We start from the raw sequence: 19,973 nt of genomic DNA, 5'->3' as shown, positions 1-19,973 counted from the left end.
ATCTGAACCAAAGCATTCACAATACTTGATATACTTTGAAGAGAATCATATACTATAGTCTTAGACATAACCACAGAACAAGCAGAACAATTAAAACTACATAAGGCCTTAAAATATATCCACAGTGTGTATTATTTCAATATTCATTCATTTACAAATTAGACTACATACCGTTAATTTTATTTTTATTTTTCTTTCATTGTTTAATTCAAGCAGGATTCATTCAAGGAAAGGCAACTTAGTTTTTGTGTGTGAGTTTTATTTTTTACTACATTGGTTAATATAAAAGTTATGAATTAAATGTTCTCTTATCTCCTGTATTCCAGGAGTGAATCCATGAAATTCTCAGATAGTAATCTAAAACAATAGATCCTATTAAAAATAGCCAAGGTGAAAAACAACCAAATAGTCAGCCTGTTTGTGGTCTTGAAGAACATCTAATGGACTCTTCAGGTTTTCTTATAATGAAGAGTACTGCAATTCTATGAGATTAGTCAAAATTTAAAACAACATTGCATACAAAATCATTCTTGAAGCTCTAAATGCCTTTTTAAATAATAAAAACGAAAATTTTAAGTAGTTGCCTCACAGTACCAAACCTATAATTCAGAACTAGTTAAGAGTCATTCAGTGCTATCATGACTTCTCATTTACAAGGTAACTAGTTGGTAAATTAACAGATGGCATAAAAATTAAGACTTACATCATTTTTTAAAAGGAGAAAATGTATGATAACCAGGGAATACAGAAAATTCAATGTATTTTACAATAAAATAACTGTTTAAACCTCAATCCCTGTACAACAGGGTTTAGGTCATCTCTAGTGAATTTGCACGTTTTCATACAGTTTATTCTATTATGAGTACTTGAACTGTTTTAGATATACAGCTTTTTATTGAAGAATATTCATTTGTATACCTGGATAAGATTTAGTACGTTGAGATGTTTTAAAAATATCTATAAATTTGATATGCAAAAGCACTTGGCAATACTTTTACAGCATTTGATTTTATAGAATTAAAATTTCATACAGTACTCATTTTGATGTTTAAAAAAAATTCACAGAAAAAAATATAAATTACACAGCCTGACTGCATGATACTGTTATTTCCAGTTTCTAGTTCTGGTAATAAAAACCTTCATTAAGTCTGTTAACAAATCATTACCTGTACATTTATGAAGGCAACTGACATGATTTGCAAACAAAACCTTCAGGTTTTATGTTATTTACCAAAGAGTGCAGTTCAGCAAGAAAAGAAAACCCAGTATGCAAATTTACAGAATATTTTACAAATTTACCAGTTCCTGTGACACAAACTGTTTCAACCTTTCAAGGTATTGTCCATAAAGTTCCACATCATTGTGACCTGCCCCTTCAACCCACAGAGGCTCCACAGGTCTTTGGCAACGCTCAAACAGTGCGAGGCCATGTGAAAAGTCAATGACTTCATCTTCAGTCCCATGAATTATTAATACCGGAGAGGTTATCTTAGAGATTTTGTCAATGCTGTAAAAGAAAGGGGGATAAAGTCAATGAATTAGCTATGAAAAGGAACATGAAACTTACTTTCTTCTGATATCCTGACAGATCATTCAAATATCAGAATGGTCCTTGAATCAACTCAGAAGAAACAGATGCTTCTTGGATTTCAAATAAGATTTAAAAGTTACTTTACAAACTCCTTATCCTAAGATTGCCTAACTTCACGCACTTCTGTTTTGAGGGAATCATTCAATGGTTACTGGCAACCTACCGTACCTTTCTACAATGTTGTTGTTGTTTTTTTTTAAAGATTTATTTATTTGAGAGCAAGAGAAAAGGCACAAGTTGGGTGCAGGGGAGAGGCAGAGGGAGAAACAGACTCCCTGCTGAGCAGGGAATCTGGATGTGGGGCTTGATCCCCGGACCCTGGGATCATGACCTCAGCCGAAGGCACCCCAAACAACGTTTAGCACAAACGTAGGTTGGAAGGAGAGGAGGAAACTAAGGACTATTCAGGTATGTGCTAACTTTATATACCTCTGCACTCTTATTTTTTTCTCCCCCTTTAATCTACTAAAATGACAGCAAAATCTTTCTTTGTTTTTGTTTTGGGGTTATCAACTCACAAAACTAGGGAGAATGTAATACAACATAAAATATTGGAGCTGGAAGGCAGATAAATAAGTGGGATAATAGATTAATTGTGGGAAAAAGCCAATTTTTGGGGGATACAAGGTAAACTGAAGAAACAATCCAATTTATACCATGGGATATCCCAGAAGGCTAGGAATTGATATGGGGATGCAGGCAGGTGAGAGGAGTTTACAGAATTAGTTCAAAGTCTGTTTAACAATCCTTAAATTTATATGGAACCAAAAAAGACCCCAAATTGCCAAGGAAATGTTGAAAAAGAAAAACAAAGCTGGGGGCATCACACTGCCTGATGTTAAGCTGTATTACAAAGCTGTGATTACCAAGGTAGCATGGTACTGGCACAAAAACAAACACATAAATCAGTGGAACACAACAGAGTGCTCAGATATGAACTCTCAACTCTACAGTCAACTAATCTTCAACAAAGCAGGAAAAAATATCCAATGGTAAAAAAACCAGTCTCTTCAATAAACGGGGCTGGGAAAACTGGATATCTATACACAGAAGGATGAAACTCTACCATTCTCTTACATCATACACAAAGATAAACTCAAAATGTATTAAAGATCTCAATGTGAGACAGGAATACATCAAAATCTTAGGAGAACATTGACAGTAATCTCTTTTATATTGGCCATAGCAACTTCTTTCAAGACATGTCTCCAAAGGCAAGGGAAACAAACGCAAATATGAACTTTTGGGACTTCATCAAGATAAAAAGCTTCTGCACAGCAAAGGAAACAGTCAACAAAACAAAGCGGCAACCCACAGAATGGGAGAAGATATTTGCAAATGACATTACAGACAAAGGGCTGAAATTCAAGATCTATAAAGAACTTCTCAAACTCAACACCTAAAAAACAAGTAAGTCAAAAAACTGGCAGAAGACATGAACAGACACTTCCCCAGAAAGACATACAAATGGCTAACAGACACATGAAAGAATGTTCATCATCATTAGCCATCAGGGAAATTCAAATCAAAACCACACTGAGATAACACCTCATACCAGTAAGAATGGCAAAAATTGACAAGGTGAGAAACAACCAATGTTGGAGAGGTTGTGGATAAGAGGAACCCTCTTACGATGTTGGTGGAAACCCAAGTTGTTGCAGCCACTTTGGAAAACAGTGTGGAGGTTCCTCAACAATTAAAAATAGAGCTGCACTATTACCCAGCAATTGCACTACTGGGTATTTACCCCAAAGACACAGATGTGCTGAAAAGAAGGGCCACATGCAACCCAAGGTTCATAGCAGCAATGTCCACAATAGCCAAATGGTGGAAAGAGCTGAGATGCCCTAAAACAGACAAATAGATAAGGAAGATGTGATCCATATATACAATGGAATTATTACTCAGCCATCAGAAAGGATGAATACCCAACTTCTGCATCAACATGGGTGGGACTGGAGATTATGCTAGGTGAAGTTGAGTCAAGCAGAGAAAGTCAATTATCATATGGTTGCACGTATTTGTGGAACATAAGGAACAGCATGGAGGACATTAGGAGAAGAAAGGGAAAAATGAAGGGGGGGAAATCGGGAGTGGGAGACAGAACCATGAGACTATGGACTCTGGGAAAACAAACTGAGGGTTTTAAAAGGGAGGGGGTGTGGGGATGGGTTGGCCTGGTGATGGGTATTAAGGAGGGCACGGATTGCATGGAGCATTGGATACACAAACAATGAATCATGGAACACTTCATCAAAAACTAATGATATACTGTATGGTGACTAACATTACATTAAAAAACAAAGTCTGTTTAATAAAGAGGTCCCTCTCCTCCAGATTCTTTCCCCTTATTTTTGTAAAAATGGTAGCGGCTCTCTACCCAAAACTGAAGGTTATGTGGACCGGGCAATTGTAAGAACAGTTTGAGGCAAGAGGTAAACACACATATGTGTAAACATATATACTGCTGCTATGAACCCATTTTCTGTACTGGGTCCCCAGAATGCTGGCAGCCAGGCCTCATTCCTACAGAGAGGACTTTTAGAAAGACTCCTTGTTGGAGACTATATACACTTTAAGAGGAAAGATATAGAAATAGAGACATAGGGTGGGATCCCCAAGGAACTGATTTGACCAGATGACTGTATGGTGAAGCTCGCACTCAACAAAGCTTAACCACCTGCTTCATATTAGCTCTTTAGTTCCTCACTCTTACATATGGGACAACAAGAATTATCAGAACACTTCAAGTTATCAGAGATCAAAACAGTTTAAAAAGGCGACTTAAAAGAGACATAAAGTGCACAGAGACCTTACAAACAAATTTGAATGCTTAAAAAAAAAAAAATCTTTCCAGAGAGAAAGAAGGCATTATAAAATGAGGATACAATCTTGAAAAAGGATATCAATGAAATAATTCAAGGCTGCATTTGTTAAGGAAAAATGCTTGGTTGGCTATGTTATTTGCTATCAAATGTTCGATAGTAAAGGAATTATAACAAATAAAAAGAAATCTATGTTCTTTTTCAAACAGTCTGCAGTTCAGTACTGCTGTCTTTGTTGATGTAGCAGAAATGAAAGAGTGAGCTGGAGAGAGATACAGGATGGCAAAAATACTCCCTCCATCATTCTTACTTTTCTATTAGACAGAAGCAGTATAATGCACATACCTTCCAATATACCATTATCTAAAACAACAAACCCTAAATTAATATAAGAACAAAAAAACCTCCCACAGCCTGCTCATATACTCCCACCGTAAGTTTCCCTAAGAAAGTGATCACTGCCTGGCTAATGATGAAAAAGTTTGCTTTTGAAATGATCCTTGTTTTCATAAAAAGCAAGTAATGACTCTGGCCTTTGGCCCATCTATCAGTCACCAAAAAATCTCTGTATAGCTGCCAACTGGGGAAAAGAAATATGACTGAAATTGCCAGATTCTCCCTTTTGCCTTCTCTGAGTAAAACGGGCCACCAGGTGTTTCTAGTTATGAAGAGGAGCTGGAGGAACTTCCATCTTGTCTTGAGAAGTAGTCCTCCTTTCAAATTTGAATAAAACTGTGTTTGCAGACTTTGTGGTGGCAACACTTAAGTTAATTTAAGACAGAACTTTTTTGCAATTCACTTCTTTTACAAATCAGTTATCATTAATTAGATGCCATTCACTAATTTTTATGCACATGTCTCATTTTCCCTTTACTCTTCCTCTAAGCCAGTATATGTCTCACTGAATGGTACCATTATTCATTAGCAGCTCAAGTCAGAACCCTGGGAATTATACTTAAGTTCTTTTGTTTAGCATCCTCTATTCACTCTTGACACTCAGTTCTGTCAATTTCATTTCTCAAATTAAGTCAATGCCACTCTCTGGGGTATAAGGCCCTCAGCTCTTTTCATCAGGATTACTATTGCTCCAATATTTCAGCCTCCTGACTGGGCTCCTGCCACCAACCTTTTCAAAAATTAATTTCACTAATTCTATAATATACGTGAAAGAGAGGTTTATGCCTGAATGAACTGCATTATGACTATCTTAGGTGATGTAACTAAATGCCCTTAAAAGTTTCTTTGAATTAAACGATTTTGAATATTGATACTTACTTTGGGAACGCATCAAAACAGTAGGTCTTCTTGGTATCAGGAAAAGCAACTCGCATTCCCGAAGTCAAAGGAGAATGAAGAATAACAGCAGCACTCTCATACCGAGCAGCAAGATCCACAGATGGTACTGTCCCTATACTTTGGCCATATATAATCACATTTTCAGGGCGAATGCCATATCTATAAAGTTCAAAAATTAAAAAAAAAAAAAAAAGATGGAGAGTTGGGCTGGTATGAAATATTCAATCATTTTCTAAGGACTTAATCTTATAATAGGACAATTTAGAATGAGATAATGCCAACTTTATCATCATTATCATATTTAATGCTACAATAAAATCTATATTCTTAACCTATTTCATCTGTTTCATCTTTTGGAAAAATAACTGCTGAGGTCTTTTAAAATTTCAAACTTAAATGACTTCATTGAATAATTCATGCAATTCAATGTGGCATAATCACTAATATTTTACTTACTTAAAATGTTTTATTTATTTATTTGAGAGAGAGAGAAAAAAAGAAAGAGAGAGACTGAGAGATACACAGGCTTCCCACTGAGCGGGAAACCCAATGTTGGGGCTCGATCCCAGGACCCCAGGATCATGACCTGAGCCAAACGTAGCTGCCCAGGAGCCCCACATCACTAATATTTTAGTAGACTGATGTTTAATAGACTGTTTATTTTCCATTCATTATTACAAAAGTTCTTTGTCTACACCTCAAAAGTGGCTCAATTTATTTTTTAAAAGATATTTTAATTTATTTATTTGACAGAGAGATACAATGAGAGAGGGAACATAAGAAGGAGTGGAAAAGGGGGAAGCCTGCCCTGAGTAGGGATCCTAATGCGGGGCTTCCTCCCAGGACCCTGGGATCATACCCTGAGCCGAAGGCAGATGCTTAACGACTGAGCCACCCAGGCGCCCATCACTTTATTTTTTGTGAAGTTGGTCATAGTGATGAAAAGGGCTACCTATAGTTACTTTATGGAATAAAATATATATACATTTTAGCTGAAAATAAATTACTATTTTTCCTGAAAGTTGCCTTTACTATGGACTAATGATTGGAAATATAAAGATACCAAAGAAAATTTCAAATACTTTATGATTCAGTTAATTATGAACAAACTTCATGCTAAAATCTCAAGTATTGTCTTATCTCCTTTAAAACTGCTGCAGGGGTGCCTGGGTGGCTCAGTGGGTTAAAGCCTCTGCCTTCGGCTCAGGTCATGATCCCAGGGTCCTGGGATCGAGCCCTGCATCAGGCTCTCTGCTCAACAGGGAGCCTGCTTCCTCCTCTCTGCCTACTTTTGATCTCTTTCAAATAAATAAATAAATAAAATCTTCAAAAAAAAAAAAAAAAAAAAAAAAAGAGAGAGAGAGAGAGAGACAAGTCTTTTTCTTTACAAGACCTGACTGTAATTCTTCACAGGAGTTAAGTTACAAAAATGAATATTTAGGGGTGCCTGGGTGGCTCAGTCATTAAGCATCTGCCTTCAGCTCATGATCCCAGAGTCCTGGGATCAAGTCCTGCATCGGGCTCCATGCTCAGTGGGAAGCCTGCTTCTCCCTCTCCCACTCACACCCCCCTGCTTGTGTTCACTCTCTTGATGTGTCTCTGTCAAATAAATAAATAAAATCTTAAAAAAGAAGAAGGAGAAGAAGAAGAAGAAAATGAACACTTCCATCATCAGCATTAACTCTTGAGGCTGTGTGGTTGCTCTTAGCTGAATAGCAGAACTGATGGATGGTAACTATGGGTTTTAGGCTAATGTTAGCAATGGCAAAGCTCCAGAGTAGGAGATGCCAATTTAGCATCAAAGAACTCAAAACAGTAATAGAATTTCAGAAAAGCACAACTTAGAAAGGACTTTAAAGACTATCTAATCTAGTTCAGCTGCTTATGAAGTAGATGTTCAAAGTCAGAATAAATCAGTGGCAGACCTATAATTAGAACCCAGGTACCCTAACTCCTAGGCCAGTGACTTTTCAATAACACACAGATAATGAGCTCAAAGACTGTTGTACTACTTAGAAATTCATCTAGTCAGCCCTTGTTTCTCATTCATTAAGTATGTGTGGTCAACTTTGTTTAAAAAGATGAATTAAATCAAGACTAGAAATTTTATAAAGTTTCCTTCAAATTGATCAGACAAGATGAAAGATAGGAAAAAGTTAACCACCTACAAGGTTTTTTTTTATAACATATACCTAGAACACTGAATTGAATACTAGTATGTTCTGGCTGAATAAAGTTACCTTTTCATGTTACTGAGAAGCACTAAAAATGAAGGCTATCTGCTAGAACTTAGCATTCTTAAAAGCTGTTCTAATCCACTGAAGTTATACTTCTTTTTTTCCCCACTGAAGTTATACTTTAAAATGAGCTGTATCTCAATAAATCTGTCATTAAAAATATTAATCATATTTTCCTGACAGGTACTATAACTAGATTCAATTGGCTGAGTCTGGAAAGTGGGAACTCATTTATTTTTGTTTGTACAACTGAGGGGACTGACATCATTATACCTGAAACAGATTTTAACTCTGGTCATTTAAGGCATTTTTTTTTAAAGTATTTTTCTTTTGTTAGATTAGTAACCCCATTTTTTTTTTTAAGATTTTATTCATTTGACACATAGAGAGAGAGAATGAGAACAAGCAGGGGGAGGAGCAGGCAGAGAGAGAGGGAGAAGCAGATTCCTTGCTGAGTAAGGATCCCAGTGCAGGACTCCAACCCAGGACCCTGAGATCATGACCTGAGCTGAAGGCAGCTGCTTAACCAACTGAGCCACCCAGGGCCCAAGGCAGTTTTTAAGTTTATGAGAACATAGTTTTATTATGTATCTTATAGGATTAAATGCTTCAAAAAGTATTTTGTAAAAATGGTTATGCCTACTAACAAAATTGTGGAGGTTCTAACTAAAACCATTAATATTTAAATATTAAATTATGAATGATAAGTTTTGAGTCCTTTAGCTTTAGTCTAAAATACTTTGGAAATCAGGTAGCTAGCTCATCAGTGGATAATATGAGGAATAACCTGAACTAAGATATCTTCATTGTACATGAACCAACTGATGGAAAAACCCAGAAATCTACAAAACAGCACTATTTTTCAATACTGATGACTAGGAAAGATTAAAGCAATTTCTAGTTCTCAAAAACGTACTGTTATAACTAAAGAATAACTGAAATGATAAGAGAATTTGCTTAAAATGATTTATCATAGGGCACCTGGGTGGCTCAGTCAGTCAGTCCCATGTCCCACATCAAGCTCCTTGCTCACCAGGGAGCCTGCTTCTCTGTTTCTCAGCAGGAGCCCCTCCGCCTGCTGCTCCCCCAGCTTGCGCTGGCTCTCTCTCTCAAATAAATAAAATCTTAAAAAGAAAAGGATTTATCATAAATTACTTTTCTCTTTTAAAGATTTTACTTATTTGACAGAGATCACAAGCAGGCAGAGAGGCAGGCAGAGAGAGAGAGGAAGGGAAGCAGGCTCCCCACTGAGCAGAGCCCAATGCAGGGCTCAATCCCAGGACCCTGAGATCATGACCTGAGCCGAAGGCAGAGGCTTTAACCCACTGAGCTACCCAGGCGCCCCATAAATTACCTTTTCTTTACATGAGATCATGTTTCCAAATTTTATTAGTCCAGAATGCAAAGTAAAAAAATCTCACTTTTACAGAATGGATACTTTAATTAGTTCCAATAAAATACCTGTAAGTCATACTTCTAAGAGACTACTACATAAAATAATGCAAACCCTGGTTTATGATTTTAACAGAAACAATCCAGCCTCTTATACTCTTAATGATAGATTAAGTAAATCATTAGCTAAGTCAGTTATTTCTCATCCCTTGAAATGTTGTATTGCAACTTTGAATAAATATTTTTATACCACACTCTACATGTTTATAAAACCAAGTATTTGTCATTGGCTTAAATTTTAAAGAAAATCACACACATGCACTAACAGACACAAATGAGATCTATGTAATTCTGGGGTGCCTTTGTGACTCTGTCAGTTAAGCATCTGCCTTTGGCTCAGGTCATGATCTCAGGATCCTAGAATCGAGCCTCACATCCAGCTCCCTGCTCATAGGAGGCCTGCTTCTCACTCTCTCTCCTGGCTTGTGCTCTCTCAAATAAATAAAATCTTAAAAAAAAAAAAAAAAAATCACTTAAAAAAAAAAACTATGCTATTTTTTAAAATTTAAAATTACAATCTAAGAGCTTAATTCTTTTCTTTCTTTTTAAAAAGATTTAATTTTTTTTTTAAGATTTTATTTATTTGACAGAGATCACAAGTAGGCAGAGAGGCAGGCTCCCTCCTGAGCAGAGAGGCCGACGTGGGGCTCTATCCCAGGACTCTGGGATCATGACCTGAGCCGAAGGCAGAGGCTTTAACCCACTGAGCCACCCAGGTACCCCAAAACTACTTTTTTAATATAAGACAATTTTAGTTAACCATCATAATAAATGTGCAAAATAATTTCCAATCACGATTTACCTAGTCCTAAGAGCAAGCCAAGCAGCTTCGATATCTGCATAGAGGTTCTTCTCTGTTGGTTTCCCAGAACTTGCGCCATATCCAGAATAATCATATGAGAATATATTACAATTAATCCGTGATCCAAGTCCTATGTAAAAGCTGCTCATCTGCCCGAGATCAACAGCATTTCCATGTGAGAAGAGTAAAGTATATTTGGCGTTGGGTGAACAACGCACAAACATGCAGGCAATTCTGTTGCCTTTACTGGTTCTAGTCATGAAACACTCAATAGCATCTTTTTCTCTAGAAGAGTATTGCCAGTCTGCTCGTTCTGATAGATGTAAAGTCCAGCGGCTTCCACTTTCATCACACATCAACGTGTAAGTAGGATCAGGTGGCAAAAACGCTAATTTTGAAGCAATTTTCCCAGGGCAAGGTGGACAGCAGAAGAGGCAACATAGCTCACTAAATGAAAGATTATTCATTTTCTGAAAAAGAAGAAATAGCAAATGTTTTAATTATTGAATATGGATTCTGCATTTTCATACAACAGAAGGTTAAAATAAAGGCACTGGTAAATTCTACTGCTGTTTAGTGTCTACTACTATTATTTCAAGTATCCTTTGCCTGAACAGATTTTTGGAATCATTCTAGAAGTAACTGAAATCCTCTTTTAGGCAAATATTCCTGATCAGGAGATACTCAACCATTATAGGATGTCTCAAATAGTAGTGATTATATATTATGATATTTAACCAAAATATGAAAACTAATATGAAGAGTAGAGGTAATATTTGTTACTGCTCTATTGATAACAGCATAGGAGGTATGAAGTATCTTAGAGTAAAGTGTAATTTTAAGTCAGTGAAAGTTCTCAGAATCTATGGAAACGATACCATATACATTGTTCATTTTCATAAATGAAATGCTTGCTATTTGGCAGGTATTCTATGTGTATTACCACATTTAATCCTCTAAACCACCATGGCTGATTTGAGAAAAGCAGCTTGTACAGTGTAAGGCAGCAGTGGGGCCAGGATTTGACAAAAGGCTCAACACTGTTCTACATCCCTGGGCTATACTGCCTCAAAGGCTCAGAAAACTATTTGTCTCAGATGCCTATCATTTCTTTTAGCCATAGTTCCAGTGGCTCAAATAACCTATGAAACATTAAAACATATGTCTATATGTAATTATTGCCCAAATTAAAAAGGCTACAATATAAAGTCTACAAAAAAAAAATCTGCTAATATTTCCTATATGGTTAGATGGGAAGGAGTGGATATCAGGTTTGAAGTCAGATACAGTTGGAGTAGAGTCCCAACTCTACCACTTACTAGCTGCTGTTTGCTCTTAGGCAATTGTTTACCTTTTTTTCTTTTAAGATTTTATTCATTTATTTGGCAGACAGAGATCAGAAGTAGGCAGAGAGGCAGGCAGAGAGAGAGAGGAGGAAGCAGGCTCCCCGCTGAGCAGAGAGGAAGATGAGGGGCTTGATCCCAGGACCCTGGGATCATGACCTGAGCCAAAAGCAGAGGCTTTAACCCACTGAGCCACCCAGGAGCCCCAATTGTTTACCCTTTCAAACCTCATTGTCTTCCTAAGTATATGAGGTCAATGCCTGGTTGTGAAGAACAAGTATCATGATGTGGTTAGGACATACACTACAGTACTGGGGATACAGATGGCACACTTAAGGATGGTCCACTCTGTCTTTTTCATTAATATTTTTCAAGTACTTAGCTGATATTAAATCATGAACAAAAACAGGGTAATACTAGCCATTTCTTTTTATTTTGTCCTTTCTCAAATTTACCTCTTTTTAGCAGTAGGTGATGATTGCTTAGTTCCAGGAAGAAGACATTCAAAACGAATACCTTCTAGAGCTTTGGTGGCACCTAATCTTCTACAAAAAAATCTAAACAGGAGGATGGAAAAAAAAAATGTACAGCACACCATCTGGAAAGTAAAAAAATGTCCTTTTCACCCACCACAGAATCAAAGTCTTGCTCATATGCTCAACAGACATGTACTAATTTCCCAGTGTAAACTAATTAGGTAAAAAGGAGGAGAAACACCACAGCTGGAGAAACACCACATAGAGAAACAAAGATAGGAGTGATATAAAAGGCTTTTAAAAAGTAAGAGGAGGGCAGGAAAGTGTCTCTTGGATAATAGGAAACACCTGTATTTGCTAGTCTATCTTTAATCCTTTTCAACCTTCAAAAAATTATAGCACGAGTAAGTTAATGTCAGAGTCTAGCTGGAAAAAGAGTTTGATAAAATAGAAATGACAATGAGGTGTCATCTTTAGTGGTTACTCTAACTGGCTCCGTGAAATACTATACTGAGAAGGATTCTAAGGGCATAGGCAAGGCTTGGCAGGCAAAAAACATGTCATAAATTAGTGATGTCTACTATATGATTTGGCTACAAATTTATTATCCTGGTCAGGAGGATATGGGACGTGGTGAAGAGGATGGCAGGAAAGAAAAGTTCAAAGGGTCGGTTTAAGAGAAGGAGATGACCTAGGGGGGAAAAAAAAATTAGGTATAAGGTATGATATTATTTTTTTAAGATTTTACTTATTTATTTGACAGAGATCACAAGTAGGCGGGGGGGGGGGGGGACAGGCTCCCCGCTAAGCAGAGATAAGGGGGACTCAATCCCAGGACCTTGGGATCACAACCTGAGCCAAAGACAGGCTTAACCCACTGAGCCACCCAGGTGCCCCAAGGTATGATATTATTAATGCTATCTGCTTAATAATCTTTCTACAGCTATTTCTTGCTTCCAATTACCTTACAAGTAGCAACTGCTGACCCTCAAGAGTCAATTAAAAGCTTGCGTTCCTATAATTTACCTCTTGAACATGAAGACTTTTATATATGGTAATAATGTAATTAAAAACAAATGTGGCTGACTAAACGGATGTAATATGCAGAGTTGCTTCTGGGGATGAACACCAAAGCAGAGAAGGGGAAAAGGTGCAGTGCCAGGATCTACCCTAATGAAAGGACAACTAGACTTTTTTTTTTAAAGATTTTGATTTTTGAGAGTGAATGAGACAAGGGAGGGTCAGAGGGAGAAGCAGGCTCTCTGCTGAGGAGGTAGTCTGATGTGGGTGGGAATCCATCCTGGGACTCTGGGATCATGACCTGAGCCTAAGTCAGAGGCTGAACAAACTGTGCCACCCAGGCAACCAAAAACCTTACTTATTTTTTTTTTAATTTATTTATTTGACAGAGATCACAGATAGGCAGAGAGGCAGCGAGAGAGAGAGGAAGGGAAGCAGGCTCCTGCTGAGCAGAGAGCCCGATGCGGGGCTCGATCCCAGGACCCTGGGATCATGACCCGAGCCGAAGGCAGAGGCTTTAACCCACTGAGCCACCCAGGCGTCCCCAAAAACCTTACTTCTTAATGGCAGTGGAAGAAATTATTCCTACCACCATAGCCCCAAACCAGATTAAGTGGTGTCCATTTAATAATAAAAACTTGCAAATTATCACTTTTCTAATAATAGGCCTGGTATAGGACAGCAACATAGACTTGCTTAAGAAAGAAGTATAACCTAAATTTTAGTATCATCAGAGCTAAACAAGTTATTGAGGAAAAAATTTTATTCTTGAAATTAAAAACGTTAAATATCTTGCTAAATTTAGGTTATTTTAAGTCCCATTTGTTTTATATAAAATTCATCGGAATAAAAATATATCATTCACCAGTTCTTAGCTAACAAAGTCTTAAAGAGACAAGGCAGTAAATAACTGTAGGGGTAAAATGATGAACACCTGAAAGTACACAACAGCAAACAACAGATGACTAATTAAATAATTTAGAGCAGAATTTTGGACCAGACAAAATAAGGATTTAAAACAGTGGTCGGTGGTAGGCTGGCTTAGTCAGTGTAGCATATGACTCTTTCAGGGCTATAAGTTCAAGCCTCACACTGGGTATAGAGATGATTATTTAAAATATTTTTACTCTTTTTTCTTTTTTTTTAAGATTTTGTTTTTTTGTCAGATAGAGAGAGCACAAGCAGAGAGCCAGATGCAGGACCCGGGATCATGACCTGGGCCAAAGGTAGATGCTTAACTGACTGAGCCACCCAGGTGCCTCTTAAAAACAAGATCTTGGGGGAAAAAAAATTATAAGGAGCCAGTTTTTAAAGAAGAGAATACTTAAAGATGTAGTGGAAAAGTGTCATGAAGAAAATCCAACTGGAATCCCTGATTTAGAGAAATCAGTATCTGAAACAAAGAATTAGCCTGATGGATTAGGTACAAGATTCAGTAACTAAAGAATGTATTAGTAAACTGAAAGATCAGATTAAAGAATTCCCAAATAGGGAATTTTTCAGGATGAAAGGGATGATGATAGAGAAAACATAAAAGAAAATTTAAGGAAAATAGAAGTAGAAATACCAGTATCAATATTATAAAGGTCCTAGAGGGAGAAGAAGAGGAGAAAATAAAGACAAGAATCTAGGAATTTCTCAAAATTAAAGAAAAAATTCAGCCTGCAATTGCTCAGATTGAATGCCAAATAACTGAGAAAATTCTCACAGACTAGGCAAATTATAGTCAATATTAAGACTGCCAGAAACAAAAATATGAAAGTTTCTAGAAAGAATGACTACCTACAAAGGAACAAGAATCAGGTGAACATATGACTTTTCAAAATCAACACTAGAAACAAGAAGATACTGGGAAGATAGTTTCAAAGTGAGAAAGACAAAAACCCAAAACTTTGAAACTAGAATTTACAGAGATAAAATAACATTATAATATAAGGATAAGGATAAAATAAATTTAGGTGCAGGCATACTAAAACTCAGAAGGCTTACCAAACTGAGACCCTCTTTGAGAAATTCCAGCAAGGACAAAAATAAATCCAAGAAAATTCTATGAAATATGTCAGATATGATAAGGAATAATTAATATAATGTTTTGTTTTGTTTTAAAGCAAGCAATGGAGGGAGAAGAAAAGTCACAAAAAGTATATCCCCAAACAAACCAAAACTAAACCTTTGGGGAATATGAACATAAAGAGAAGTAGAAGAATAGTTAGGGATTTAAGTGAAAAATATGTTGAGCTCACTGGTCACTTGCCTTGTTCATAATGGTATTATTATTGATAATAACTTAAGACATGGAAGAAAAATACAATTATGACTATTGAGTCAGATATAACCACCATAAAATTATAGATTCGAGGATATAATATACCTGATATAGTTATATTCATTACAAATGTCCAGCTCTAACTATTTGTCAGTGTGTTAAAATCAAAGAAATAATTAAGGGCATCTAGACAGCAACAAAATAAGTGAACAAAAAACCCCAGTAGTATCAATAGACCCAAAAGCTGACTCTTAGATAACTCATTTATTCTTTGAATAACCTTCTGACAAAGGATATGTCAATTCACCCCCTTTTCCATTTGAGGAAACAGAGGCTTAGAGTAGTTATGTAACCTAACAAAGGTCACACAGCTGGGTAACTGACAGAAATATCTGGTATGTGTGGCAGAATGACTCTGGAGCCTGAACTCATAACCACTGTTTTGTGGAAGGAGTACCTACAGAAGACTGACAAACAGAAAGAAAAAAATCAAAAAACCGAAAGACGACATACAGTTTTTAAAGTTAAAAAATTAAAAATAAAAAACCCCAATAAACTAATTAAGTTAGAGGATATTAATTAAATTCTTGAGTAACATAAAAGAACAAAAAACCCAACCTAATTAAAAAATGGACAAAAGATCTGACATTTTTCCATAAAAAAGATACAAATGGCTAACAAGTATATGAAAAAATGTTCAACATCATTAGTTATTAAGGAAATGTAAATGAAAACCACAACGATGCCACTTCATACCCGTTAGGATGGCTATAATAAAAATGACAGGTAAGACCAAAACTGACAAAAAAAAAAAAAAAAAAAAAGACCAAAACTGACAAGGATATGGAGAAATTGGAACCTTTATACACTGTTGGTGGCAAGTAAAATGGTGCAGGTAATTTGGAAAACAGTTTGGTTAAACTTAAAATGTTTAAGTACGGAGTGTTAACATTTGACCAAGCAATCCCACTCCTATGTACATACACAAGAAAAATGAAAACCTGTGTCTACACAAAAACTTGTACATGAATATTCACAATGGCATAATTCATAATAGCCAGAAGGTAGAAACCATCCAAATGTCTATAAACTGATGAATGGGTAAAAAAGATATGGTATATCCATGTAATGGAACGTCATTCAGTCATAAAAAAACAAAAACAAAAGTACTGATCCATGGTATAAAGTAGAAGAATCTTGAAGAACTTACACCAAGTGAAAGGCAGTCACAAAAGATCAGTTACTGTATGATTCCATTTATATGAAATGTCTAGAATAGTAAAGTCAATAGAGACTAAGTCTAGGGCTATGGAAAATGGGAGGGAAGGAGAGCAATAGCTAGAGCAATAGGGTTTCTTATGGGGGTACTGAAAATGCTCTAAAATTTGAGTGGTGGTTGCAGAACTTTATTAATGTATTAAAAATCACTGATCTGTACATTTTAAGTAAACAGATTGTACAGTATATGAATTACACCTTTTTAAAAAATGTAGGCCCCATGCTCAGGATGGAGCCCAATGAGAGACTTGAACTCAAGACCCCGAGAATAAGAGTCAGCCACTTAACCTACTGAGCCAAGTGCCCTGAGAATTACATCTTAATAAACCTCTTTAATGTAGTACTTAGCTGGTAGATTTGATAGAACATGGAACTTCTGATCTCAGGGTTAAGTTCAACACTAGGTCTACAGGTTACGTAAAAACAAAATTCTTAAAAAAAGGGAAGCTTTTTACCATCCTCACCTCCCACCCCCTGCCACCGCCACTGCCACCACCACCAAGTCTATGGAAAGCTAAAGTAATTTTGCAAAGAGTGAGCTTAAAGTATGTATGTATTTGCAGGGTAACTGCGAATTTTCTCTCCCAGGTATTAAGAGAGACTACATAAAATAAAATAATACAGACTAGTGCTGACATAGAAACAAATAGACCTAGTTTTAACAGAATACAGTGCTAATAAATGGATGTATAAATGAGACTGTCCTAGGACAAAACTAGTTTCTCAAAGCAGTAAGAAAGGATGAATTCTTTAGTAAGATGTGCTGGAAAAATTCAAATATTCTTTGGCAAAAGTAGTTAGAGCCCTACTCCTCAGTATGTATGCAGAACACAAACTCCAGATGGATTAACAGACCTAAAAGGCAAAATTAATATAACTTAAAAAAAAAAGAGAAAAAATATTGGTAGATTTAGCTTCAAATGAAGATTTCTATTCAGTGAAAAATGCTTTGGGAATAACGATTTTCAACTAAAATTATCAGAGTTAGCATCTTAATGAGGAACTTCTACAAAAACAAGAGAAAAAAAACCCAGTAACTCAGGAGAACAAATGGGGAGAAGATAGTAATAAGCAATTTAAGGGATAAAAAGGCTATCAATATCAAGTACATTAAGAAATGCCACTCTCACTATGGACTCTGAAAAACAACCAGAGGGTTTTGAAGGGGGGGGGCGTGGGAGGTTGAGGAACCAGGTGGTGGGCAATAGGGAGGGGCACGTACTGCATGGAGCACTGGGTGTGGTGCAAAAACAATGAACACTGTTATGCTGAAAATAAACAAATAAAAATAAAAAAGGAGAAAAAAAATGCCACTCTCACCAACTATCAGCAAAATGCAAGAAATATCACTTTAAAGCTATAAAAAAATAAAATTTAGAAAACTGAGTAATATGAAGTATTGGTAAGAACAAGGGAAGAAAATAGGAACCTTTCTGTGAACTGTTTGATATGCCATTCTGCTTACCTATGACCCAGAGTTCCACTTAGGTAAGAACTCCAAAGAAATACTTACAGAGATCCTTCAAGAAACATGTACAAGGTTGCTTGCAGCATTATTTGTACCAGGGTATAGAAAGTAACATAGATTCCATCACCAGGAAATGAGTAAGTAAATGTTTTGGATGCAGATAACGGAGTATTATGCAGTTTGATGGCTAGAGCTTAAAAATACAGTACTAGGGGCTCCTGGGTGGCTCAGTGGGTTAAGCCACTGCCTTCGGCTCAGGTCATGATCTCAGGGTCCTGGGATCAAGTCCCACATCGGGCTCTCTGCTCAGCAGAGAGCCTGCTTCCCTCTCTTTCTCTGCCTGCCTCTCTATCTACTTGTGATCTCTCTCTATCAAATAAATAAATAAAATCTTTAAAAAAAAATACAGTACTAGGTGAGAAAAAAAGGAATAAACTGAGATCTATACTATCATTAATGAAAATTAAAACCACAATAAATGTTACATATTTAAAGACCTGTGTAAAGACTTGTGGAGGCAGAACAGGAAAGAACGTTGAAGGTTAAGAAAAAAAAAGTAAATAAAACAAGAGTAGGACTTGGGTTCATAGACTGATGATGACAATGTGCCACGAATTAGACTATGAGTGCCACAGGACAAAAATCACATTTGGTCAGGGTGCCTGGTGACTCAGTCAAAGTGTCCGACTCTTGGTTTCAGCTCATGTCATTTTGTCAGGTTCAAGTGAAACCTAGAGAAACCAAGGGCCTGGCTCCATGCTCAGCAGGGAGTTGGCTTGAGATTCTCTGTCCCTTTCCCTATGGCCACAGTCCCCTCTTGTTCTCTCTAAAATAAAAAAATCTTAAAAAAAAAAAAAAATCTGGGGCGCCTGGGTGGCTCAGTGGATCAAGCCGCTGCCTTCGGCTCAGGTCATGATCTCAGGGTCCTGGGATGGAGCCCGGCGTCGGGCTCTCTGCTCTGTAGGGAGCCTGCTTCCTCCTCTCTCTCTGCCTGCCTCTCTGCCTACTTGTGATCTCTCTTTGTCAAATAAAAAATAAAATCTTAAAAAAAAAAAAAATCTTTATCTGGTTCCTTACCACTGGGGCTTTACTGCCAAAAAGAACAACTGACATATAATAGGGTTTCTAATATTTTCTGGGTGAACAAGTTAGTAAATTAGTAAGATTAACTCCATTCTCTGCACCTGACAGACTCCCACAAAAAAAGAAAAAAAGGTTTACTAAATCCTGTTTTTAAAAAGAAAGAAAATATGTTTTATAATAATTATGTAGGCTTTTTGTATGGGTACAATAATTTATAACTATAACTATAAACTTAATTTGGGGTTGGGGAATGTAGGTGGGAAAAGCATAGCTAGTTACCCACATCATTCAGTGTGTTATGAAGCACAGAATAGGACAGGCCTCTAGGGGGAGGAGATCTTACCCCTCTCAAAATCAAGTCACAAAATAAAAGGTCAACTGAATGTTAAACAGATGGTCCATTGTGAAAATTAAGGTTTCCCTTTTGGCAGAAGACTCAAAGTTACTTCACTTATAGCAAGAGGAATTTCCTAAAATTGTATGAATGAATAATTTAAGAATCTGCTTCTCCTGAGAACTTTTTCCTGCTCAATGACAAAGGAATAAAGATGAACATCTGAGTGCCCTCTCAGCAAAACAGGAAGTCTAAGGTTAAAAAATGTCTCCAAATAGAATGACCTACTATATCTCCTTCTTCTCTTTTGACAGAAGAAATTACTGAAATGACTCCTGTCAATTCCTGAAGTAATATCGGTTTAGTGAAAAAAAAAAAATTCCCTTTGATTTTCTTTGTAACAGTTTTTTGGTAATGCAAATCAATGCAAATAACCACCATCAAAAAAGGACAACTGATCTTTTTTTTAGGGTTCAAGATGTAGTAATGAACAGAACTAGTC

General features: G+C 36.6%; 1 protein-coding gene across 2 annotated transcripts in view; it reads right to left on the bottom strand.

Annotated features, from left to right (window-relative positions):
• ABHD17B (abhydrolase domain containing 17B, depalmitoylase) overlaps positions 1 to 19,973 on the bottom strand; it is a 56,974-nt gene that overhangs the window by 2,932 nt on the left and 34,069 nt on the right. For both annotated transcript variants that reach the window (XM_046022603.1, XM_046022602.1), the window contains exons 2-4: positions 10,204 to 10,673; positions 5,692 to 5,871; positions 1,300 to 1,507 (exon numbers count right to left, since the gene is read on the bottom strand). In XM_046022603.1, coding sequence (XP_045878559.1) covers positions 1,300 to 1,507; positions 5,692 to 5,871; positions 10,204 to 10,670 — 855 coding nt within the window. In that variant the 5' untranslated portion in view covers positions 10,671 to 10,673. The remainder of the gene's footprint in view (positions 1 to 1,299; positions 1,508 to 5,691; positions 5,872 to 10,203; positions 10,674 to 19,973) is intronic.

The sequence above is a fragment of the Meles meles genome, chromosome 11, assembly GCF_922984935.1.
Source record: "Meles meles chromosome 11, mMelMel3.1 paternal haplotype, whole genome shotgun sequence".
Taxonomy (NCBI): Eukaryota; Metazoa; Chordata; class Mammalia; order Carnivora; family Mustelidae; genus Meles; species Meles meles.
The sequence above is the reverse complement of the archived record's forward strand: the minus strand, read 5'-3'. Positions and strand labels throughout refer to the sequence as shown.